We start from the raw sequence: 25,242 nt of genomic DNA on the forward strand, positions 1-25,242 counted from the left end.
CAAGATTCTGTTCAGACACGAATTCCAGTAGCAAAAATAACTGCAAAATTATAATACCATCTATTGGATTTTTTGGTAAAAACAGTTGCCACATTAAAGCTACAGGTGTCTTATGAAAGTCTCAATTCCATCCATAGTTTTGACTTTGTTACCCCTGTTAAGAGGCTCACCCTGGTCTTTATTCTGATCTCTGTTACTCTCCTGTATGCCCTGCAGTTATCCTGGATTAAAACATAGCAAGGAACATAATAATTTCAGCTGTGGCTTCCCCTAGCAACAGAGTCTTGCACTTTAAAATATTCAGGACAATATCAGAGTCTTAAACATACGGTAATTCAAACTGCAACACTCAGCCCCCTGTCAGCACTCTGTAGAGAGGACAACTTGGCAGCAGTAATAAGACTCCACACCACAACATATGCCAAATACCCCTAGTCTTGATGGTGGGTTTTGTTTATCCTCAGAGGTAGGAAGGGAAGAAAACAGTACTTAGAGCATGTTAATATCAGCTTTTTACTGTGAACATCTGCCTAAGAGGATTGCTTTGGATTTTCGAAACAAAGAATATATTCTGGAGAACTGCTGTCAAACATTATGTAGGCCTCCACAAAAAACAAACTTCATGGAAACTACAGTTCTAGCTAAGTTTGAGGCCGTAAGCAGATAATGGAGACAAAATTAAATAAATGTTTAGAAGTATGCTGTTATTCCCATGAATAATGCCCTTCATTCATAGCTGTATATAGGGTTTTTTTCTCTGTAGATGATCTTAAGGTCCTTTCCAACCCTTACTATTCTATGATTCTCAAGTCATGTTCTGTTAAAAATGGTGTTTTCTTCGTTCAGGTCAGAACACCTTCTGTGCAGAGCCCTTTTAACACTAACTTGGCTTTGAACCTATGGCCTTGCCTCTATGGTGGTACACCAAATACAAGTTCTTCTCCAGTTGGAGGACATCCTCATCCTGCTATCACTTCTTCCTTCTCAAGAATGCTCTTCCAATTGGTGTCCAACCTCACTTATACAGAAGAAGAGCAGATGCAACGAACACATCTCTGACCTGGCTTGCTTTCCAAGGATCCAGTTCTACTTTCCCCTTCACATAAAATACTCCACTTAACTTTGAAGCACGTCTTAGAACAGGAAACCATCTTTACTCTTAGTAAACACACGCAACTAAAGTAGCAGCCCCATACTCTATTCCCAGGCACAGGATCTGAACTGCGTCATAGGCCCAGCCATCCCTGTGGACCACAGGTGCTCCTCCAGGCTGGGGGCTGTTTGCGCCGTGTCTGAACTGTAATGCCAAGTCACATAAACAGTACTACCCGAGCAGAATGAGTGCAAGAACAGGGCAGAGTAGCTAGATACAGGGGCAAGGATTTGTCCCACCATTATTCTGCTACTCCCTTTATCCTGCATTAAGTCCTGGAAGTCCGTAGAACTGCTATCATAAAGCACTGCTCGTGGGGTGAGACCTTTAGGATTGAGCCCTGAATGACTAACAGTAAACAAACCTTCAACGCTCCTTTTCTACTTGACCTTAATAACTTTAAGCATGTCTGTGAGGTCTAGGACATGAACTCGGGTATAGGCTGGCAGCAACTACAGCAAAATAAAAATAAGTAAAACATTTTATTTTTAACCAGAAGTTGCCTCTGATTATACAAAGGCCAATGGTTTCTAGAGCGCCCTAGCACTCATTCCTAGACAGTTTAACAGCGCAGACAGAACTACGTTATTTTTCCTCTCAGTACATGGCTTCACAACTCCCTCCCTCTCCTGCAGCAGTCAACAATATCAGCAAAACCTGAGGATCTCGGAGCTGCATTTCATTACACCCTGTTAGTTCTAATGTCACCTGAGCTATAAACTCAGATCACAAAGCTGAGAAGAAAATAATTCCCAGCTATCTGGTATTCAATTGGATTTTAAAGCATTTTATATCTACTGCATATCTTAAATGATATTTATCATCTGTGGGAACAACTACAACCTGAATTCATTACAGCAACACAACCCCACCAGTTTCCACACTTCTCAAGTCTTTGGGGAGTAACTTGAAAACTCCATAGATGTATCTCTAACGTGGATTTTATGCCAGAAAAACAAATTACTTCTGACCATAGAAGATTCTTCAACTTTCCCATGTTTTATAGCAAACCAGCTTTTGGCTGCTACTGCTTCTGAAGAGTTAAGAAAAATTTATTTTGCTCTTCATTATGTCCTTGGCTTATCTTTTCTTTCCTAAAGTAAATACTAGGGCTGGTGGAAAACGGTAACTGCTTTCAGACAGAAGTAAAAAAATTGATTCTGGCTAAGTAAGAGGAAGCTTTTTTTTTTTTTTAAAAAAAAAACCCTAATTACTTTCATAAAGCTAGTTTCTATTAAATAATTTTCCATAAAGGAAATGAAAAAATATTTCAATAGAAACAGAGTAACTTCATTGTCCATCAATGCCAGCACAGAACAATTCAGTTCGGAGATGAAAACAATCATGCATCTGAAAAAGTAATATTAATAAATTGTCTTCTGTGTGGTTCATATCATGAAAGTAATGTTCTGATGCATCCTTGTCTACAAAAAGGTTAAGGATCAAAAACAGTCTGTGAGGTGCTGGAAAGGACAGAGTTTTAAGCCCCAAGTTGCAAATCCTATTCTGGATCTGTCCAGAGATAGACCATAACTGGCACTATCTTACCACAGCAAAACCGCGAGAGAATACCAACCTGAAACATCTGCCGGACCTTCCTGCGGGGCAGGTTAACATTTAGTTTATGCATCAGCTGGTGGATCTCTTCAATATTCAGCAGGCCATCTCCATTCTTGTCAGCCTCCTCAAAGGTTTGTTTGACCCAGCTACAAATGTGTCAAGGAAAGGTACAAGAGTGCAATTTCCTCATGGCAAAGGGAGACAGGGCAGTTAGGAGGTAAGGGACAAGACTCAAATTCAGGAGAACAAGTCTCTGCCCCAACTCTTCTGGGCAGGGAAATAATCCTCCTTAGCAGAGGACCTTAACATCTTCCAGGGATAAAAACTTGAGCATTATACAATTCAGTCTTCACAAACAAGTTTTCCTCAAGTCAGTGCTTCCAGGCAAAACATTTGCATTAAGACTTCCCACAGCCTGCATTATTGTTATCAGGGGTACACTGTGAAATAAAGTTATTGCTGGCAAAGATCTGGTTCTATCTATACACACTCATGCCAAACCAAAGCATTTTTACTACTGTGCACCCTGTGGTACAATTTGCTATTGCACCTCCTGCCTGGTGCAACAAAGACTGTTATATTTGAGGGCTGGTGGTTTTGTGACACAACTCAAAAGAATCAAGCTCAATAGCCATCTGTATCAGGGATGATGTTAATCTAGAGTAAGAGGATAGAATAAGGAAGACTGTGAAACCAGCCCAAGAACATGATTATCGGCCTCTGGTTTCCGTAAGAACCTCATTAAAAATTAACCATTCTTGTTTTTCCATGCTCTCTCCTCCAAGACTGTCACACAGTTTTTTCACCTGTATCTATGTAACTCTTCCATCCCTGGACAAGTTCTTTGTCCACCAGTTTATCTCCAATATCTCTGTCCTCACCTTGTGTCATACTTCCAGAGGGCATCAGAATCGTAAGTGGCACAGAGAAAATGGATAGCACTCATACATTTGCTTTTTCTCCTCTCACAAGTGCAAAATGGTATCAAATAAAGGTAACAACTGTCAAATTCGGAAAACGAAGCAATTCTTCACTCAGCATACAGCTCATCTTTAACATAACCTTTCTTGGGATGTTCTGCAGTTTTATATGGGTTTGAGGTGACACTAAACCAGCTTTTCTCTCCCCTTTCTCCCCTCCCCCCACCCCTGCTACAGCTTCATTCAAAAGCTTAAAACTGGTACTGGTTTGGACTATTATTTACAGGTTCACAACACCAGCCCCTTCACACTCTCATTTCTGCTACTAGCTTCTCTGAGTTTTCAAATACTGCTGAGCTTGTTCCAACATCATTTTCACTTCTCCCTCCGTTCTGCTTGAATTTCTCCACTTTCTAACCAGTACCTTTTATCCCCTCTGCACATATATCCCTTTGCAGCTTTTGCCAAGTTCTTATGCCAGCTGAAACTGCTATAGGGTCATTCTTGTCTGCAGTCTGCCAGCTGCCGTTTTTGATACCAGAAACAAGACTTGATGAGATGTTTCACCAGGAAAGAACATGCAGCTTGGAAAAGTTGTGGATAAATACAGCAAACTGAGTATGTGTGCAACAGAGCATGCAATATATCCCCTATCATCAATTGCCGAGGTGAGTATCTCCAGAGAGGACGCCTTTAACACTGGAGCGGGGGGAAGCCCAGGGTCCAGGAGCCTCAGTTCAGAGCGGCAAGAGCGACCGAGGGAGCCTCAAGTCCTCAACAGGACTTGCCCAGGAGCCGGCAGCTCAGCTCACGCGAGCAGCTGACTCGCAGGGGGCGGCGCCAGGAGTGGCGGCGCCAGCCCTCAGCGGGGAAAAACCCACCCCAGGGAGCGCGAGCGACCAGGGCGGGCAAACAGGGCGTGGCACGTCAGTCAGGGCGTGGCACGGCAGTTGGCGCAGGCAGGGCGAGCGGGCGGCGAGCGGGCAGCGAGCAGGATGGTGAGCACTCGCCTCAGGACCAGGGCCCGCTCTGGGAGCTCTGCCCCGGCGGTGGCCAGCGTAGGCACCCAGACAGAGCCGATGAGAGGGGAGGCTGCGGCGCAGACCTCGGAGTGTAGAGAGTGCCTCGACTGGTCTCTTGAGGCGAGGGTGCACAATGGACAGGGCTGCACTCGGTGCGCCCTGGTGGAGGTCCTCCTGCAGCAGGTGGCTGAGCTGCGGGAGGCTGTTGGAGAGCTAAAAGATGCCAGGGAAGCTGAGAGGAAGCTGGGCTGCTTGCTCCAGGCCCAAACTGCACAGGGGCTGCAAACGTCCAGCACTGCTCATACAGGAAAGAAGGAGGGCAGCAACCCAGGAAGCTGGCAATTAGTCACGAGAGAAACGAACAAAAAAAGGAGGAAGAGGACAATTAACGACAAGGGGCTTCCTCCTAAATCTGATGTCCCCACCCAGAACCGCTTCACAGTTCTGCAGGGGGCTAATGAGAAAGCACCCACCACACTTAATGAGCATCCTGCTGATGCACCAGTAAAGAAGATCACTATTGGTGCCTCCAGGAAAAAGCGGAGGGTCATAGTAGTAGGGGACTCTACTTTGAAAGACACAGAGGCACTCATCTGCCGGCCTGATCCAGTCTCGAGGGAGGTGTGTTGCCTGCCAGGGGCTCGGATCAGGGATGTTGCTGAGAGGCTGCCTGCTCTAGTAAGTCCTGCTGACTATTACCCCCTTCTAGTGGTCCATGTGGGTGCTAGAGATACAGATAGCAGTAGCCTGGAGAACATTAAGAAGGACTACAGAGCCCTGGGAGAGGTGGTTAGGGGCTCTGGAGCTCAGATAGTTTTTTCATCGATTCTCCAGGACAAAGGGGAGGACCTTAAAAAAGCTAGGCGCGATTGGCAGGTTAATAAATGGTTAGAATGGTGGTGCCATAGTCAGGGGTTTGGCTATTTAGAACATGGGGCTCCATTTGGGAGGCCAGATCTACTGGAGGCTGGTGGAGCTGGTCTGACAAAGAAGGGGAAGAGCTGTTTTGGTAGGAGGCTTGCCAGGCTGGTCAAGGAAGCTTTAAACTAGATGTGTTGGGGGAGGGGAGCACTGATCCATCCCAACACTCCTGGTCAGTTGCCAGCACCTGTAATAAGTGCTTGGAGCGATGTAGAGATGTTCCAGCTGCCCCAGCCATTGAGTCGGCTGCATTTGGAGCTCGGCTAAGGTGCCTCTATACAAATGCCCATAGTATGGGGAATAAGCAAGAGGAATCAGAGATGTGTGCAAGGCTACAGGAATATGATGCCATTGGTATCACAGAAACATGGTGGGATGGCTCCTATGACTGGAATGTCGGAATGGAAGGTTACAGGCTGTTTAGAAAAGACAGGCCAGGCAGACGGGGAGGGGGCGTTGCTATCTATGTCACTGATAGGCTAGAGAGTATGGAACTCTGTCTGGGGACGGGTGATGAGGTAACAGAGTGTTTGTGGGTCAGGATCAAAGGGAAAACAGCAATGGGGGACATTACGGTGGGGATCTGTTACAGACCACCTGATCAAGAGGACTCTGTGGATGAAGCGCTCTACAGACAGATAGGAGCAGCCTCACGCTCGCAGGCCCTGGTCCTCATGGGGGACTTCAACCATCCTGACATCTGTTGGAGGGACGGTACGGCCCGGCACAAGCAATCCAGGAGGTTCCTCGATTGTGTGGAAGACAACTTCCTCTTTCAAGCAATAGAGGAGCCGACGAGGAGAGGTGCCGTGCTGGACCTTGTGCTCACCAACAGGGAGGGACTGGTTGGAAATGTGACGCTCCAGGGCAGCCTTGGCTCTAGTGATCACGAGATGGTTGAGTTTGAGATCCTCAGGACAGTGAGAAGCGCATGCAGCAAGCTCACTGCCCTGGACTTCAAGAAAGCAGACTTTGGCCTCTTCAGGAACCTCCTTAGTAAGGTTTCATGGGATACAGTCCTAGAGGGCAGAGGGGCCCAAGACTGCTGGTCGATATTCAAGGATCACCTGCTACGTGCTCAAGAGTGTTGCATCCCGACTAGAAGAAAGTGCAGCAGGAGGGCCAGGAGACCTCCATGGATGGACAAGGAGCTGCTGAGGAAACTTAGAGGGGAAAAAAGAAGCTTATAGAAGGTGGAAGCGAGGACAGGCGGCCTGGGAAGAATATAGGAGCATTGCCCGAGAAGCTAGAAACCAGGTTAGGAAAGCTAAGGCCCAGCTAGACTTAAGTTTGGCAAGGGATGTAAAAGATAACAGGAAAGGATTCTATAGATACATAGCAAATAAAAGACAGACTAGGGGCAATGTGGGCCCTCTCTAGAAGCTATCAGGAGAACTGGCTACCATGAATTTGGAGAAGGCTGAGGTTCTTAATGACTTCTTTGCCTCAGTCTTCACCAGCAAATGCTCTGACCACACCACAAAAGTCTTGGAAAGCAAATGCAGGGACTGTGAGAATTAAGACCTTAGGCCCACTGTAGGAGAGGATCAGGTTCAAGACCATCTTAAGAACCTGAACGTGCACAAGTCCATGGGACCTGATGAAATCCATCCACGGGTCCTGAAGGAGCTGGCGAATGAAGTTGCTAAACCACTGTCCATCATATTTGAAAAATCCTGGCAGTCAGGTGAAGTTCCCGATGACTGGAAGAAGGGTAATATAACCCCCATTTTCAAGAAGGGGAAGGTGGAAGACCCAGGGAACTACAGACCAGTCAGTCTCACCTCTGTGTCTGGCAAAATCTTGGAACAGTTTCTCCTGGAAAACTTGCTAAGGCACATGAAAAACAATGAGGTGGTTGGTGACAGCCAACATGGTTTCACTAAGGGGAAATCCTGCCTGACCAATTTGGTGGCCTTCTATGATGGAGCCACGGAACTGATGGACAGGGGCAGAGCAGTTGACGTCATCTACCTGGACTTGTGCAAAGCGTTCCGACACTGTCCCGCATGACATCCTTGTCTCTAAATTGGAGAGACACCAATTTGATAGATGGACCACTTGGTGGATAAAAAACTGGCTCGATGGCCGCACGCAAAGAGTTGTGGTAAATGGCTCGATGTCCAGTTGGAAACCTGTAACGAGTGGTGTCCCTCAGGGATCGGTGTTGGGACCAGTCCTGTTCAACATCTTTGTCGGCGACATGGACAGTGGGATTGAGTGCGCCCTCAGCAAGTTTGCCGACGACACCAAGCTGTGTGGTTCGGTTGATACGCTGGAGGGAAGGGATGCCATCCAGAGGGACCTTGACACACTTGTGAGGTGGGCAGATGCCAACCTCATGAAGTTTAACCAAGCCAAGTGTAAGGTCCAACACCTGGGTCAGGGCAATCCCAGGCACTGGTACAGGCTGGGCAGAGAAGAGATTCAGAGCAGCCCTGCAGAGAAGGACTTGGGGGTGTTGGTTGACGAAAAGCTTAACATGAGCCGGCAGTGTGCACTTGCAGCCCAGAAAGCCAACCGTATCCTGGGCTGCATCAAAAGAAGCGTGACCAGCAGGTCAAAGGAGGTGATCCTGCCCCTCTACTCTGCTCTTGTGAGACCTCACTTGGAGTACTGCGTACAGTTCTGGTGTCCTCAACATAAAAAGGACATGGAGCTGTTGGAGCGAGTCCAGAGGAGGGCCACGAGGATGATAAGAGGGCTGGAGCACCTCCCATATGAAGACAGGCTGAGAGAGTTGGGGCTGTTCAGCCTGGAGAAGAGAAGGCTGCGTGGAGACCTCATAGCAGCCTTCCAGTATCTGAAGGGGGTCTACAAGGATGCTGGGGAGGGACTCTTCCTTAGGGACTGTAGTGGTAGGACAAGGGGTAATGGGTTCAAACTTCAACAGGGGAAGTTTAGATTAGATATAAGGAAGAAGTTCTTTACAGTGAGGGTGGTGAAGCACTGGAATGGGTTGCCCAGGGAGGTTGTGGATGCTCCATCCCTGGCGGTGTTCAAGGCCAGGCTGGACAGAGCCTTGGACCACGTGGTTTAGGGCAAGGTGTCCCTGCCCATGGCAGGGGGGTTGGAACTAGATGATCTTAAGGTCCTTTCCAACCCTTACCATTCTATGATTCTATCTTGTGTCAGAATTAAACACTGGAAATATGAATTAAAAATACCTGATGTATATTCTCCAGAAGAAATATTTACAAGTGATCACTGTAGATTTACATGTGGCAGAAGAGACAGGTTACAATTTTAATCAATATGAGCTTTGTTGTTTGTTGGTTCGTTGTTTTGGGGGTTTTTCTGGTGGGGAGGTTTTGGTTTAGTGGGAAGAGTATTCTTTGTATTTAACATAGAATGAATCATAGAACGGTTTGGTTTGTAAGGGACCTTAAACATCATGCAGTTCTGAACCCCCTGCCACAAGCAGGGACATCTTCCACTAGACCAGGTTGCTCAAAGCCTAGTCCAACCTGGCCTAACATACTGGTCAGCACTGTTGTGAAAGCAAGCACATCAAGGAAATATTCGATGGACATGATCTTTACAAGAAGTTCATTTTGGTTGCCAGGTTACAACAAACATTTAAGGAGCTTTAAAGGTTTGTGCTCCTTACAATCAATGGAGGCTGAAAGGCAGACACGTATCTGACATACGCTGACCAAGAGAAACAGAGATGGCAAGGAATTACTAGTCAGTTTACTTGAAGACTCCTAAAAACATTGAGTTTCACCTGTGCAAAGGCTAATGAATTCAAGTTTTCAATTAGTAGTATCTTGAAAACAGTGTCTTCTAATGGACTTCGCAATTTGCAGCAGAAGAATGAAAACACAGTTGGGCAAACAGAAGATGACAGAAATCCTGAAATCATGCTGGGGTTAGGATTTACTGAGATAACTAGAAATGACTGTTTTGACTCTTCAACAAGAATTTCACTAACAAAATGCAAGACTATTCCATGACTTAAACGCAGTTTAATCCAGTCCCTAAGGCACAGCTGATGTTTTATTGCACAGGTAAGTGTCCATGCCAAACCCTTTACTCGAGCTTTCATCACAATCAATGGCAAGGTTTTTGGTCACTTAATGGCAGGTGACAGGATACCCTATGCTGAAGTCACTAAAAAACAACAAAACCAAGACAGAAATACTGAATCAGAAGCTAGAGCTCAGGCTTATAAAAGGATACTGATCGTGTGTTCTCTGTCGCTTAGCAAGTGAGTCCTCATCACTTATTCCAGCCATCAAATATTTCAGACCTGTGATCCAGGTACGAGCTTCCTCTGGGTTAGATGTAATCAGATCCAGCAACTCCATGTGGTTGCCATGGTAAATGGTAAAGCAACAGCTCGGGTCAAAGTTCCCCTCTGCATGGCGGTGGAAGATTTCAGACTGCCGGCCTTCGGTGACTTTGTAAATGGAATCAATGACAACTGTTGGGAAAAGGGAAAACAAAAATTTACATGCTTGGATATCCACCCAACCTCTTCCTGGTTTTAGCAATTCTGAATTATTCAGGCAAAATGTCATTAAACATTTGTTAATGTAACATCTTCACATCCCAAAGCGCTTTTTGATTTCTAGGTTTATCCTTGCTTTGTCCAAGCTACATGTACAGTGCAGCTACCTTGAAGGCAGGCCAGTGCATGTACAGGCAGATTGCAACAGAGCTCTGAGTGCTCCTTGCTACATCAGAGGACTGCGGCTACTCAAAGCAGAGCACAAGGAGACAGATACCAAGTGTCTTCCATCAATGAGTGAAACACTGCGTAGCTCCAAAGGGACTGCTCCCATCACAGCTGTGGTCTCTAGAGCAGGTAGACAGGGATACCCTAGCACAGTGACGGATAACATGGCTCCCAGTGCCATGCCACATAACAGCTATACTGTTCAACACAACAGCTCTTAGCCACCACTCGCTGGGCCAAAAGCATCAACTGTCACTGTCTGTAGCCTTCCCAATTGCTTGTTTTTAATCTCAAGCCTCCTTGATAGTCCTGTGAGCTTCTAGTTGTTATTCTATTCAATAAACCACTAATTTCAATTTCCAATTTAAAACAGTGCAGCAGAGACAGTTTCAATAAGTAATAATGCTACACATTAACTTCAAGATTTAATAATGTCTAAAGAAAATTATCACAGTTAGGATTAAGAAAGCTCAATCTAAACTTTTCTAGATTCTGCATTTAAACTTGTGATGCATATATTTAAAATAGTTCCGCACAGTTAATCTTAAGTTCGCTCATAATTCATATAGACCTATGAAAAATGTTGACATCAGACTGAACTACACTCCCTTCCTTTCATAATCCTGAACTTTTAGTAGGTGGTTAAACTCTACCCACACTCTTGAAAATCTTCACGTAAGTATCACATCACATTTGAAATAAGCATCAAAAAGCATTTATTTAACCAATCTCTCCATACTTCACATTTTAATACTGAACTGCCTCAGAAATTAAAAGAAATATTAGAAGTTTACTTTTTGCCTTTTCGCTTTTTCTGGATGGTCTCCATCGAATGCAGGTCCTGTGCTCATCCAGGTAGAAGAGACGAACTAGCCCTTTGGTTCCACTCTTCAACTTAACCATCTGAGTCCCAGATTGCATAACACTCATGCATCTTTCAACTGTGAAACAGACAGAATAAATTCAACTAAATGGCCATCTAATTGCACTAGTAAAATGACTTACTGGCGTTCTAACATCTGCCAAGCATATCACATTTTCGACTTGCACCTTTAACGACACAAACTAGTCACTGCTGTGTGAGACATACTATTTCTTCTTCACTAGCTTCTCCATATAGGGAAAAGAATAAATAAAATTAAAATTAATCTGTCAAAACACTTTCACAACAAAGGAGGCAAAGAAAAGTTTACCATACATTGAAGCTAGAAGTTGTACAATACTTATCTCACTTAATTATTTTATATTATTACACACAGTACTGTAATTTTAAACCCCAGAACTCTGTAAATTTCAGATGGTGAGATTATCATTCAAACTCCCATTCCTTTGGGTTTGGTAATCTTTCAGCCTGTATCTTGTGCTTTTGACACTGCTAGAATTGATAAAGATTTATAAACACACAATCCCTCCTCCCTACCACACACATTTACACCCTCTCCATCCTGCTACTAAATTTCCAGCACATACCATGATGACTTCCTTTTATCCACCCATCCCATCCAGGATGATACAGCTTTGTTTCTGTATGTTTTGACTAAAATACACCCATCTTTTCCATTTCATCTCACATCTTCCCTCCTACAGTTTTCCAAACATTAGGATCAAGCTAACATTTCCTCTTGATCCATGCTCTTAAGTTACATTCTCCTATCCATTCACAGCCTCTCCTCACTTGATATCACTCCACATTCACCTCCCAGATGGTTTGTTTACACTCTGGCTGGCTCCCAAATGCTATCTGGGTCTGTCTTCTTATCACCCTTCTGCTCTTTATCATTTCTCTCCAATACTCCTCTTGGTATCACAACAAAGACCAATACACCCTCTCATTCCTCTCTCCCAGAACTAGGATTTATTTTCTGAGCTCCTGACACCTCCTTAGCTCCCACAGCAAGTGGACTCAGCCCCAGCTGAAACCCAGCAGTGCTCCCATACACCAAAACACGTTGTGGTGGCCCTGCTCAGTTCACCTGCACAGCAGATGTGTGACCAGAGCATGTCTTCCAGCAGAGATTCACACAACCCTGAGGCTATCAGTGAAGGAAAACAAGCGTGATGCTGCTTCTGAAGCACCTCTGGGTCAGATGCAGTCAGAACAGCATCCCAAACATTAGTCAAATATGGGACAAACAGCCATCATTGCTAGACCAACTTCCCCTGGCTCTCTCACAGAAAGGGAATCAGCAAGCCAAACTCCACATTAAATAAACTGCATCAGAAGCAGTTTTTGCTGAGTTGCCTTTCTTGAAGGAAAGAGAGGTTGAGCTGAACAGGACCAAACTCTTCTGAAAGCATCAGATGCATGAGTGCAGTAAATTTTTCTTTTATATGTCCATAAATATATGGCCTTCCCTGAATGTACATAATATACACCAAATGAAAAGGTAGCTTTGGAAGTTCTTTAAGATGAGCCAGAAAAGTGCGTAAATCAAGCCAGAAATGTGTGTAAATCGAGCCAGAAATAGATGTTATGCAGTATCCACACACTAACTGTGGCAGTTTTAACATGTATCTATCTGAAGATGTGCAAAATACCAGGAAGACAAGCCTTTACACCACAAGGGATGGAAAATTCAGAACCTTAAAGAAGAAAGATTAACTGAAGCAAAACTAAGTCTCTGAAACTTACTACATATGTACATACACGTACACCTTCTCTTGGCAAACTGAGCCTTTCATTTTGGAACTGAGTTTAGATCAAGTTTGCCTTGGATTCATGCTTAACAAACAATTGTCCTCCAGCACAGGAATAAGATTCTCTGCAAAAACGGTTGTACTAGTGTGTGTGGATATGCAAATCTGTACTGCTACATTAGCCTGGCATACAAACTTCAGACACATTCTTATTTCAACTATTAGAACGATCAACACTATTAGACTGATCAATTGCAACAGTGTGTTATCTCAGGAAGAAGTTTAGCAACAAGCTATTCAACACAAAGTCTGCTTCTTTGCACCCAAGGCTATCAGTTATTATTAAAAGTCTTACAAAAATAATTAATTCTCACATAAGTAGTATTATCAGCTCAGTTATAATAGAAAAAAAAAACCAACCAACAACCAAAATCAACCACCTGGCTTCACTAAGATGCTGAAGACAGATAACATAAGGCAGAAGAAAGAGGACTACATTTCTTTACTGTAAGAAAAGCAGAAAATGGGCCACACAGATAATTACAGCCAACAAAGCCATGGGGAGAAAAAAAAAAAAACCAAACCAAAACCTCTTCACTGTTTCAATTGCGTAATAATTTCTACATCGCATTTGTAATTGTTACAGATGCATTTCACATAGACGTTTTCAGATAGACTTCCGAATCAAAGCTATAGGGAACAGATTTTAAACCACTTTTTTTCAGAGTGGAAGAAATCCAGTTCCTGCCAAATATCTCAACATTCTCCGTTTCTCAGATGCCATCTGCAATAAGCCCGCTGCCCAGGTAAGCACCATCTTTTCTGCTTGCACTTTTCCATCAGAAAATACGATCAGAACGCAAACACTTAAAGAAGAATAGTAAATATGTAAGAGAGTTCATTGCATCATCCCTTCTGTGTAGGTGTTACTAACAGAAAGAATCCACTTCTAAAGAAAGGACTAGGGTAATGGAAATGCCACATCATTCATAGGCCCATTGGATTTCAACTCTGCAAACCATTTACAAAATACACTGCCCTCCCCTTTAAGCTATTTATAAAATATAAGTACACCAAGAAAAAAAACAAACTCTTTTTCAAATCTATTCCTAATATGCTAATTTCAGTCTCTGGCCAGACATTCACAAGAGAGAGACCACTGCACATTAGCATCTGAATAAGGTGAAGTTATTGAACAGAGGCAGTTCAGAATAAAGCTCCAGAAGAGCAATTCAAGAATGTTTTCACTAAGGAATAGAAAAACTCATTCCAGAAAAACATTTAATCCTCTAGATAGACCATGAATACTGAATAAATGAAGCAGCTCCTCGAAGCGGAAGTTTGAGAAAGCAAGACATATAATGGTTTCCATTATATGGTATTTTTCTTACACAAGGACTAGCTATGCATTTTTTGCCCGAAGTCTGAAAATTAATTTAATGAAAGTAGAATACAATATAGTTTATGTATTACAAGAACAAAGCAAGTTAATCTGGAAATACAAAACTATTAAGCTTATGCATTGTATATTTAAAGCTTTACTTTCAAATGAAAAGAAAAAAAAAAAAGTGAAAACTACAGTCATTTCTGTTTCCAGAGTTATGCAAACTTATTCTTGACAGTCTAAAATTATCCCAACAGACATCCTGTAGTTTAATGGGTTTTAGTAATATTGAAATCCAGTCTATTTTTTCCTCCCAAAATAACCATTTAAAGCGAAATGGACCTGAGTTCAAACAGCATTTTTTGATTTCTAGTTCAAGCAATGATAACCATTCTTAGTAGTACACACATCTCCTTTGCAGAAGCAGCTGCTTCTCTATCGAAGAATAAGCCAGATACAAACCCATCTGCGCCAGCTGGACTTTTTCTGAAGTGGCCACACTCCCCAGCACATGGCAGACCTCTGAAGCCAGGAGGAAAGCCATCCAAGCTCTTGGAAAGTCCAGATGTTACTTGAAATCTTGCACGTTAGGCAGATGCTATCTATTCTACCTGACAGCACAGCTCCTTGCTGCTGAATAAATCAAGCTGCTGCCTGGGAACACTAAGCTGGCATTCTGACCACTAACCATACGTGGTCTTACGTTCAAAAAACACTCTAATCCACCACAAATCAGCCAATGCTACTGTCCATCCAGCTCTGCTCTAATCTATCCTCATGTGCAATCAGGTCTTTAATAACCAGGGAATAGCTTAGCACTGCACCCTGCAAGAATCTCTCACACAAAGTTACAGCTTTGTTCACAGGTTTAACAGTCATAGCCTGTTATTCAAGAGTTTGCAATTAATTTGGTTTAATTCTCAACAGTCATAGTCATGACGTGTAGATTTGTTTGCTGCTGTGTTTCACTACAAAGCCTTAAGGCATGCAGGACCCTTTAGTTGATTCTAGAAGGAAAATATTTAGAGAATTAAAACATTACACCTGGCATCACTTTCAGTAAAATAGAAATGCACTTTGCTATACAGGGCACATCACAGCAGTGAAACAAACATCCACTCCCCATAGAACGTTATCCAAGATTAAATAAATAATCGGGTCACTGTGCAACTGAAGCCAACAGGCAGGCACCGCGCAGGACAGGCACTGGTGCCCAAGGAATGCTGGCTGGGATGCAGCTGGGATATTTGGTGTGCACCAGCTGCCCCATCGCCAGCACGTGACAGCCAACACTGCACCAAGGTTTTCTGGGTTATCCCAATTCCATTGCTTTTATGGACTTAATGTTACAGCTGTCTGACAAAACAAAAAGATTAAATAAGGTATAAAGAGCATTACCAAACAATGAGAAGTATAATTATGAAAGAGGATGAGCTGTGTTTCTAAATTATATGCAGTAACTGCGCTAAGCCAACATTAAGCTTGAGGAAATAAAACCATAAAATGTAGAAGTTAGTTACTTTTTCAACTGCAACATCAGCTCTTCTCCCCCACATTCAGGTTTTTTTTGTTTTACTGTACACTTTGCAGATATATCATTTGCTCTCTCGTCAGAGATGGAAGAACCAAAAGACCCTCTGGTACCACCACATGCTATTCCCACCCACACAATTGCCAGGACTTCTGCAGGCAGCTCCGGTGATTCACTGTACTGCAGCATCCCAAGAGGTTCAACATAAGGTAACTGCTCTTACACTATGGAAACCACAGTTTATCTTACTTCACTAATTTTCTTCAGTTTTCAGATTTAAACCCCACCCCCAAATTCCAGAAACTGAACTCTAAGTGAGGCTGTTATGCAAAAAGTAGATCGTTGGTAGTTGACAAAGGAGTCTCAGCATTCTCCCATCACTGTAATCATGTACTTGGATCCAGTTTGGAATCCATTTTTCACTTACACTGATGCACATTCCCAGAAGCAGGCACTGAAGAAGTATGTAAAAAAAACAAACAACCCAAACCAAACCCCACACACACCCCTGAACTTGAGAACAGTATGAAATTAAACTGTCATGATCCAAGTAGTGAAGATACTCTGGATGCAATCACCAAACCAAAACAGACAATCAAAAAAACCAACAAAACCAAAACAAACAAAAAAATCCCACAAAAAAAAAAAAAACCCAACAAAAAAACCCACCCAAAAAACCCAACAAACCAAAAACCCAACAACAAACTACCAAAACCCTCAACATTCTCAGTTGTCTAAACTCTTCTCATCACCCTTTTTTGCATTGTTTATTCATCATGTGTAAGCTGTAAGTTTGCCTTTACACTAATGCCATTAAAAGCCATTTACTCCCTACCTCCATTCCCCAGAGAGCACATTTTATCTAAATCTCACAGAACAGCACACCATGCAGCTTAACACTAATGTCATCAAATTGTTGATTGCTGTTTTGTTACGTAACGGGCAAAAAGCCCAGGAGAACAGAGACCACAGGTCTGGGAGAATCCATGTCAGATCCCCCCAGAATGTGACATGGATTTTCCCCCCAAAAAGCCCCAGTCAAGACCATTTTTAATAGTCACATGTCATATTTTATGCCAGATTGTAATTTGATTTGCAACAACTCTTTCAACCTTATGGAATTTTACATTAAGCTGCTTAGAGTGGATTGAGTCACAATCTCTGTGAAGTCTAAGGACATGAGATGGACAATCTCTCACACTTCTGTAAATCTCACAAAATCCTCAAGGAAGTTACACAAAACCAGCAGAAACACCAAAGGCTGATGCTAGTCCTTGCAAGGCTCAGCTGAAAAACATGCAGCTATTCCATTTCAGCTCTCAAGAAGATAGAGAATAGTCCAGCCAAACACAAACTGTGACACTCAAAACAACTGTGAATGGCTTATAGTCAATCTGAAAAACAACTTATACTTGTAAATTCACCAAATAATACGCAAACAAGGGGGTGAAGCTTAAGAACAAGGCTCTTCAGAAACAGACTGCAGCAAAGCTGCTCAAGAGCTCTTGTGCCACTGCAACCCAGCATGACTGAGGAATGTAAGTTTTCCATTCCTTGAATTACTCCTTTATCAACACTGAAAAAGCACAATCACGTAACCACAGACACGGCTAACTGCCAAAACACATTGTCACATCAATAGAGTGAACAAAGAATGTATATTTATTGAGCAAACACGGTTGACAAATCTGCACATCCTAATCCCCATTATTGCATGGGGATTCCTCAGCAGGGAGGGCACAGCAATTGATAATGACACTATAGAGCAAGTGGAAGCAGCAGCAGACAGGAAGAAGCAGAAGAGGATAGTTTCCACAACACCTGCCAACAAGGAGAATGAGTGGACAGGTCTGTACATACATGTTGCTGTGGCAGCCACAGTAGTACTGTTCAGGACAAGCAAATGGCAGAGGCACATGTGGCTTCTTGGGCAGCATCTTCACTCTGCTGTAACCATTCGCAAGGAATACAAGACATTGTTCTATGGTCATCTCTCCAAAGGAAACCCTAGGGTCTCCTTTCAACTAGGCAAGCTTTTGCTCAGTTCCCAGAAAGAACGGCAATAACACAAAGTAGCTCAGCTGAGCCACCTGTGTATGCTCCCCAGCAGCACTAAGACAGGAGCTTCTCCTTTGAGGCCACACTGCAACTGATAAAGAAGTCTGAAAGGCACCCCTGAAGCTATGCCTCTGGATGCAGAGATTGCAGTTGAAAACGGTAAAATCTTTCTCTTCTAGAATCCCAGAATGTCTGTCCTCTAAAAATCAATAAGTACATGAAGTAGGATCATATGCCTGATAACCAAATATGCCTTGTTCTAAGCCTGCCTTTGCTGTACAGCACTGAATGTCATCCCTGTTCTTCAATCCTTTACATACTACCCAGGTCTTCAATGAAATATATTTCCCACTGCAACACATCGAGCTGAGTCAGATCCCCTCACTCCCCCCCCAAAATATGCTATTCCTTTATATTCTCTCCCCTACAACTTCTCCAACAAAACAAAAAAAGAAAAACCCCACCAGAACATCCTTCGTAAAGCTTGCTTCCTGTCCCCACACAGGAGACATGCAGAGGATAAACCTTCAGTGCAAACAGTGAATTCTGATGTCTACAAATTTATCAGCAAATAGCAGTATGTCACAGCAATTTTGGCACCTGTACAGCATCAAATCCTGGTGAGAGGAATAAATCACTGGGCACAAGAGCAGCTGTAGCTGCAGGATGAAGTGGGTGGAAAAGGGATCCAGTCCCCAGGACCTAGAGCCCGCTCGTCATGCTGGGTTGTGACAGTGGTTAGATTGGTGGAAGCATTGCTTCCCCTTCGGCTGCCAAATAAATCCACATCTGGGGCTTGATAAGAATAGGAGGGAAAAAAAAAAATCCAGAATAGAAATGACGCTAGAGTTAATTAACCTTTAAAAGTAATGAATGAAGACTACAGTGCAACTGATTATATGAACTAATTTATTCACACTCCTCAGAAACAGTCATTTTGCTACAGAAACATGTGGATTCTATTCTCAGATTACCTCAGTGCAAGTCACTCACAACAGTAAGTCATCTGTGGACAAACAATGAGTTGAGTCTCAAACACCAAAGTAACTTTATTGACAAAAATAATCATGTTTTGTGCATCTGTTTGCGCACAAGTTTCATGCTGATCAGTGTTTCTACTGGTAATGTGAAAATGCCTCCAAACCAGTTACCTGTTACATTGCTGAGGACAGCAATAATCTGACCTAAAACAGGCAAACTTCCTCAATTACAGGTTTTCCATCATTTGTATAAAAAAGACAGCTTATGGTTTCCCATAACTTTCATTTCAGTCATCCAAGCAGCACACCAGCACAAAATGCTGCCTACATACTAACAGGCTGCCCTCTAAGACATGAGCTTCTTAAGGGACTACTTCAAAATTCATGGTAAAGAGGAAAAATAAGCACACACATTTCCCCTTGTAGGAAAGCTCAGTGCTGGCATTTGGTGATCCGAGTCTTCAAAGCAATGAAAGACTTCCTTTAACAGTTCTAAGTTTATGTCATACACTTTCAGAAAGGCACAGTTCTCCAGCAAATTCTAAGAACTTTTTCAGTGCCACAAGATGATGGTGTCCTGTAGATTTATTGAAACAGGAGCATATTTAATTCACAAGCACAAAAAAAAAAAAAAAAGAAAAAAGAAAAAAAAAAAAGGAGAATACAAAGTAGTTACCAAGCATATAACCTAGTTACTAGCTGGTCTACAGAAACAGATACCTTTCATGGAGCCATCTACAGAAGCAGATTAGATACCTTTCATGGAGCCATCAGCATTCAGCATCCAGCTCCAGCATCCTCTGAAACCTCAGTGGTGCCACGGAAGGACCTGTCACTCCACAGTGCACACCACAGCAACGCTCCTTTTAGGCTGGTTGGTGAGGCTTTTCACTTCAGGCAGAGTAACATCCTCAGAACATACCAAACAACCCAGAGGCTTTGAACCATATGAGTATGCTACTTCATTGCAAGTACACATAATGCTGTGATAGATTTAAGCTATTATTGGAATTAAACTTATGGAAGACCCAGTTTCTTCACAGGAGGAGGTTGATGCCTTCAATATCCACTCAGTATGCCACTCTGAGGTAATTCCTTTTTATATCACTTACTATTCTAGGGTCTATACTTAATACTTGATTTACAGGTGCTTGGTCAGATGCAAGGATACAGGAGTCCCAAAGAAGCACTAACAATGATGTTAAAAAAGGCTGCCGCAATAGTCTCTGTCAATGAAACACAACGCAGTTCACTGCTGTTTCTCTGCTTAGCTGTACCGACTGCAACCCTAGCGTTCTGCTAAAGCCGTGACAAGGCAACTACCAAGCACCATGACCCATCAGCCGAAGACCCAGACCCATGACCAAGGGAAGTCCATACCGTTCCTCCTGTGCCATGCCCATTAATGTCCCACTGCTGTGGGACGTTAACGTCCCATTCACAGTGGTTAGAAATCACGTATGAGCTCACAGCCAAGCCACTTGCAGGTGCGGAGCTGCTGCTTCCTGCAAGAGCTCATTGCGGAGCAAGTCAGACACTTGGCCAGCACCAGCACGCACAGAACCTGTATGTTCAGCTATCCCCTTATACAGGTGCTATCCATCATACAAGCACTCTTATTGTGTCTAAACTGTGCAAGGGGTGTGATCCTGCTGTTACTAGCAACAGTGATCACCAGCCTGAGCGAGGGAAGATAAGGCAATCTGCCTTCTTCCACCATCGAAGCCCATGCATATATTCATGCCTACGAAACGCACCGTCCATAGTCTGCGCTTGCCTGGTGCCGTGTCAGCCTTCCTGCATGCTGGGGCACCCCAGGAGCCCAACCATGACCCCACACGCACTGCTGCAACACCACCAAAGCAGCCAAACCTAAATGCAAGGGACACCAAGTCACATGGAGTTGCACCATTTCTCTGCCTGGTGGAGGTGGCAGAGAAATGGTGGTGCTGCTAACTGGAAAAGATCAACAGAAATTTGGCAGTTGCTATTACATCTGCCTAAGGAAAAGGGACTGACTGAAAAATGACCTCAAAGAGAATTTCACCATCATCGACTGAGTACTTCGATACGAAACCTGTTTATCTACACATAAACACACATTTACATGAGCTTCAAAACTTAAACCTGATGCTTTTCCTCTAGGATTGTTCAAAACCCACCCCCTTCAAATAAGCTAGCCCTTGTAAATTATTGAATGGGGATGTATCCATTACCTTCTGCCTCTCAGATGGAGTAACACCTGGTCTCCTTTACCTAACCATATGCATCAAAGCTTAATGTAGACCTTTGTGTAACCAAAACCTCCAAAATAAAAACACAGTGTTTGGAACTGTAGCACACAGTTCCTTCCCTGAGAGGATATACAAATAACTGACTTTTTCTTTAAAAAAAATATCAATTTCTTGTACAACAGCTGTGTCTATTTCCAGTAATCTTCCCTAGTTAAAAAAACATTTGTCAAATAAAATAATTCATACTAACTAAATATTAAAAAACAGTATATATCAATCCCCAACACTGCCCTTAATATTTTTTAACGTGTTTCATAGTGCAAAATGATCCAGGGCAAAATGATATTTCAAATACAATCCATGACTTTTGGTGGCTTTATTTTAGATTACTTTGGTTTTAAGTTATTAATAATCTTTTTAGAAAACTACCCAATTTCGACAAGCCAGCTCTTTCCTAAATGTATTTTGTAAGTTGTGTTGGTTTTGGTTTTTTTTAAAGCATATAGTCTAACATGATTAAGGATGAGAAAAATACAAAAATAAATTTTGTCTATCAATCATGATTTTTCCACAGCTCTACAGCCTCCACTTAAGATGCTTAAGCTAACTACCACTTTCCATCCAGCACTGACTTAAATTAAACAAAATCAGAAATTATAAACTACAAGTTACTGAAGAAAGTTATTCAAGATGTCTTCCTTCTTTGTACCATCATCCTGCAATTCTTGAAAAGACACATCTTGACCACCCAAGGCTATTTGATTAGAATTTTACACATCCTTTGCAGGTGTGTTATACTATTTAGAAGTGCTATTAGGGAAAAAAACCCTAACAACCAACCACAGAAACTCTTTTCCATAGAAAGCTACGCCACAGCAAAATGACCAAGAGATGAAAAGGTCAAGATTTTTTTTTTTAAACACAGATACTTTTGTAATAATTTAAGGTAACACACAAGTGCAGTATGTCCCTATCACAGGAGCAGTATCTCATATACAATCCACATCATGTTTTCATGGACAAATATCCTTTCACATCATTAAAAATATTCCAGGTTTTCCTCTCAAATATTCAGGAATATATATATAAACACACACACATTTTTCATGCTAACAATGTCCACATATTGTATGTAACTCAGCAGCTATAAGGATAAAGTTACCTGATTTTTCTATAAGCACTTCCAGAAATGTTACGAGCTCTTCCTACAGTAATTCCAAACGCAAACATCCTTACCTTTTTCTGGACTTAAATTTTTATATACTTCAAGGTCTGCCATTAAATTTGTAACTCATGCATTATTGGCAAGTAGAATGGAAATTCTCACTGCAGGAAAGCCTCAATTTAGTCTTCATGTCTCCAGAGCTAAAACATTTGGAAAGCAATCCTTAGAAGTACAGGAGAACACTGCCAGCACTGTTTTTTACAAGGAATGATGAAATCTTCATGATCCATAAAACAAAGACAGGAAAGCGCAAATCCAGAGACAATATTAGGCAACTTTCTTCAAAACCGAAAAGCGCAGTCTGAGAAGAATGCTGGAAGCATCTGCTCTATGCTGCTGCTGCTGCTGCAGGAACGCAGGAGCAGCGACTACTTTTGGTATGAGACATGAATACATAGCACAGCGATTAAGACGCTCCAGGCATTAAGTGTGCATAACGCCTGGGAAGAGCAGCTCTATATAGGCAAGTGCGAGGAAATCCTGCTTGCACCTAGGGAAGCTGGTCAGGAATGGGTTACCATTCTTAAGTTAAAAAATGGGAGCGTGACACTGGCTGAATGCAGAAGAGAAAAATGACCCTCACTCCAAGAAAAGTCTCAGCATTTGCAGCCATGGGATTCTGTGAGGCAGAAGGACACAATCTCTGTGGACTGCTCTTCTTTCCCCTAGGTTTGTGCCCCCTTCTCCTGTCTCTGTCACTAACTTGATGGGGAACAGCCATTCTGCAGAATCAAGCCAATTAGAGCACAAAGCATGCAAATGTTTAGTCTCTGCATCACTGAGCATTTGATCTCGTAAGAACAAGTAGTCTCCTGTGAGATGCTGAGCGCTAACTCTTCCAGGAGCTATAAAAAAAATTGCCATGCTACTGGCTAAATACTGTGCTTGTTTAAACCAGCTCAAATCAATAGGTTTATAGTCAGAGTGGAACAATGGGCAGAAACATTCAGACTTGCATAAATTGCACTTACTTATGACAGAGCCCAAGGGGGTACAGTGCTGGAAAGCATAGCAAGAATAAAGCAGGCTCCATATATAATGCTTTGCATCTTTGATTTAATGCATTTCCTAATTATTTTACTATTCGGCTGGCTTTTACACAGTGACATTTACATCAGCACACCAAAGGAATCCCCAGTTGTGTTCTCAAAGATTGTGACAGCAATAAAAGAGGACAGAATTTGCCTGGCACATGCTAGGAGAAAGTTACATAATAGACAGTGTGACTGAGAAAACAAAACAAAACTAAACCAAAAAAACCCCATAGTTCTCAGTGCCTGTAGAACTTGCATCAGATGGGAGACAAGATACAAGTGGAGCTGACATGTTTTACTTGCTGAGATATCATTATTTCTTAGCTGCTGCTAACACAAATTGTAAGACTTCCCACAGTCACCACATCATGACAGATCACAGCAAACTGCACTGTGTGTGTGCACTATATCTAACAAACCTATAAATTGAAACAGTGCCCCAAACCCACTGTAGGATCATTCTTAGTTGCACCCAAAGCTCACGCTCCCAATCACACTTTCAGGACACGGCAGAAGTCATGCTCTGCGGAAAGAAGCATCACTCATTCTCAGTTATAACAAGGGAAATGGAACAGCTACGTCATTACCCCGCCACTGGTTCACACCTCAGTTCACAAGATTAATGGATAAAGTTCTCACTCTGAAGCCTCTAGACAGTTATCAATACATTTACATTCAAATGAATTGATGTGCTGTAGTTGCAATTCAACAACAAAAACTAAACTATCACCAGTCTATAGTTTAGTTATTGATAGATCAGATTGCACTTGATAATATGTCAAATGCAAATTACTCCACAGCCCTATCATTCTATTAATTATGAAAGGAGCTATACACAACCATCTTTAACAAAGCTACTCTGTAAGAAACCTTACTCAATAATTAATACATTCTTTATTATTTTGTCTTCAAAATAAAGTTCCTTTCAAAACTGGAAGTGCTTAAATGCTATATGGCTTTAGGAATTAGAGGCCGCTATACGGGTTAGTAAGAACATTACAGCAAACCAAAGACTTCTATATAATTCAGGAGACATATGCAAACTCATATGAAAATAATTGTAGGTTTATTCAACACACACCCCCAAAAAAATCACCATGACAACTCTTCATCGACAAGCCAGGTTTTGCATCCAGTCCCTGGCCCTGTCAGTCAGATCTGAAAATGGTGTGTCCCCAAAGACGCTCTACATGAGTCTGACTGCAAAGGAAAAAGTCAAAAGACAAATAGTTCATTTTATTCCATCTGATGCTGTCCCTACATCTTATATCAGACATGGCTGGGTGACCCTCACATCCTTCCAGCTCGCTTCACTTTCACATACAACCCCTATTCTTAGGGGGATCACAGTGTTCCTGCTGGGAGCTATCTGCGGAGCCACCACACGCAAAGTCCTATCAAAGCCTCAGAGTTGATGGTGACAAGCAACCTTTCTGAATATAAAATTGTTACTGTTACCTGAATTTGATTAACATCAATGATCACCGTAAGACAAATGTACATACTTTAAACAGCCACTACTGTTTTATAGGTACTCCACAATCCCCAGATAAGGTTTGGCATGGAAGGTAACAGGCTCACTTGTATGCCTGTTTTTCCTGTTTATGTATGTTTTCTGCCTCTTAAGCACTTCTTTGCAAGACCTTTGCCAATGCCTTGCATGCTTAAAAGTCTGGGGATTTAAAACTTTTTAAGATGGTTTCAAGAAACACATGAACCATCCTCCAAACTTAATCTCAGCAATAGCTTTTGACAATCCAGCTACAAAAGCAACAAAATTCATAAAAAGATGCTTATTCACTCAAAATCCATCTCCCCCAGGCTCATATTATTTTCCAGTCTTTTCAATTTGCTGTTCAAAAAAAAAAAAAAAAAAGCTTCTGTCATTAAACCACTGGAATT

General features: G+C 42.5%; 1 protein-coding gene across 6 annotated transcripts in view; it reads right to left on the reverse strand.

The window, feature by feature from the left end:
- Nucleotides 1-25,242, reverse strand: part of PLCH1 (phospholipase C eta 1) — an 83,281-nt gene that overhangs the window by 34,648 nt on the left and 23,391 nt on the right. For 5 of the 6 annotated variants that reach the window (XM_030495112.1, XM_030495110.1, XM_030495111.1 and 2 more), the window contains exons 3-5: nt 11,052-11,198; nt 9,759-10,002; nt 2,730-2,859 (exon numbers count right to left, since the gene is read on the reverse strand). In XM_030495112.1, coding sequence (XP_030350972.1) covers nt 2,730-2,859; nt 9,759-10,002; nt 11,052-11,198 — 521 coding nt within the window. Of the gene's footprint in view, nt 1-2,729; nt 2,860-9,758; nt 10,003-11,051; nt 11,199-14,740; nt 14,819-25,242 lie in introns of those variants that run through there. The other variant, XM_030495113.1, reaches the window with a different exon arrangement.

Source organism: Strigops habroptila, chromosome 8 (assembly GCF_004027225.2).
Source record: "Strigops habroptila isolate Jane chromosome 8, bStrHab1.2.pri, whole genome shotgun sequence".
Taxonomy (NCBI): Eukaryota; Metazoa; Chordata; class Aves; order Psittaciformes; family Psittacidae; genus Strigops; species Strigops habroptila.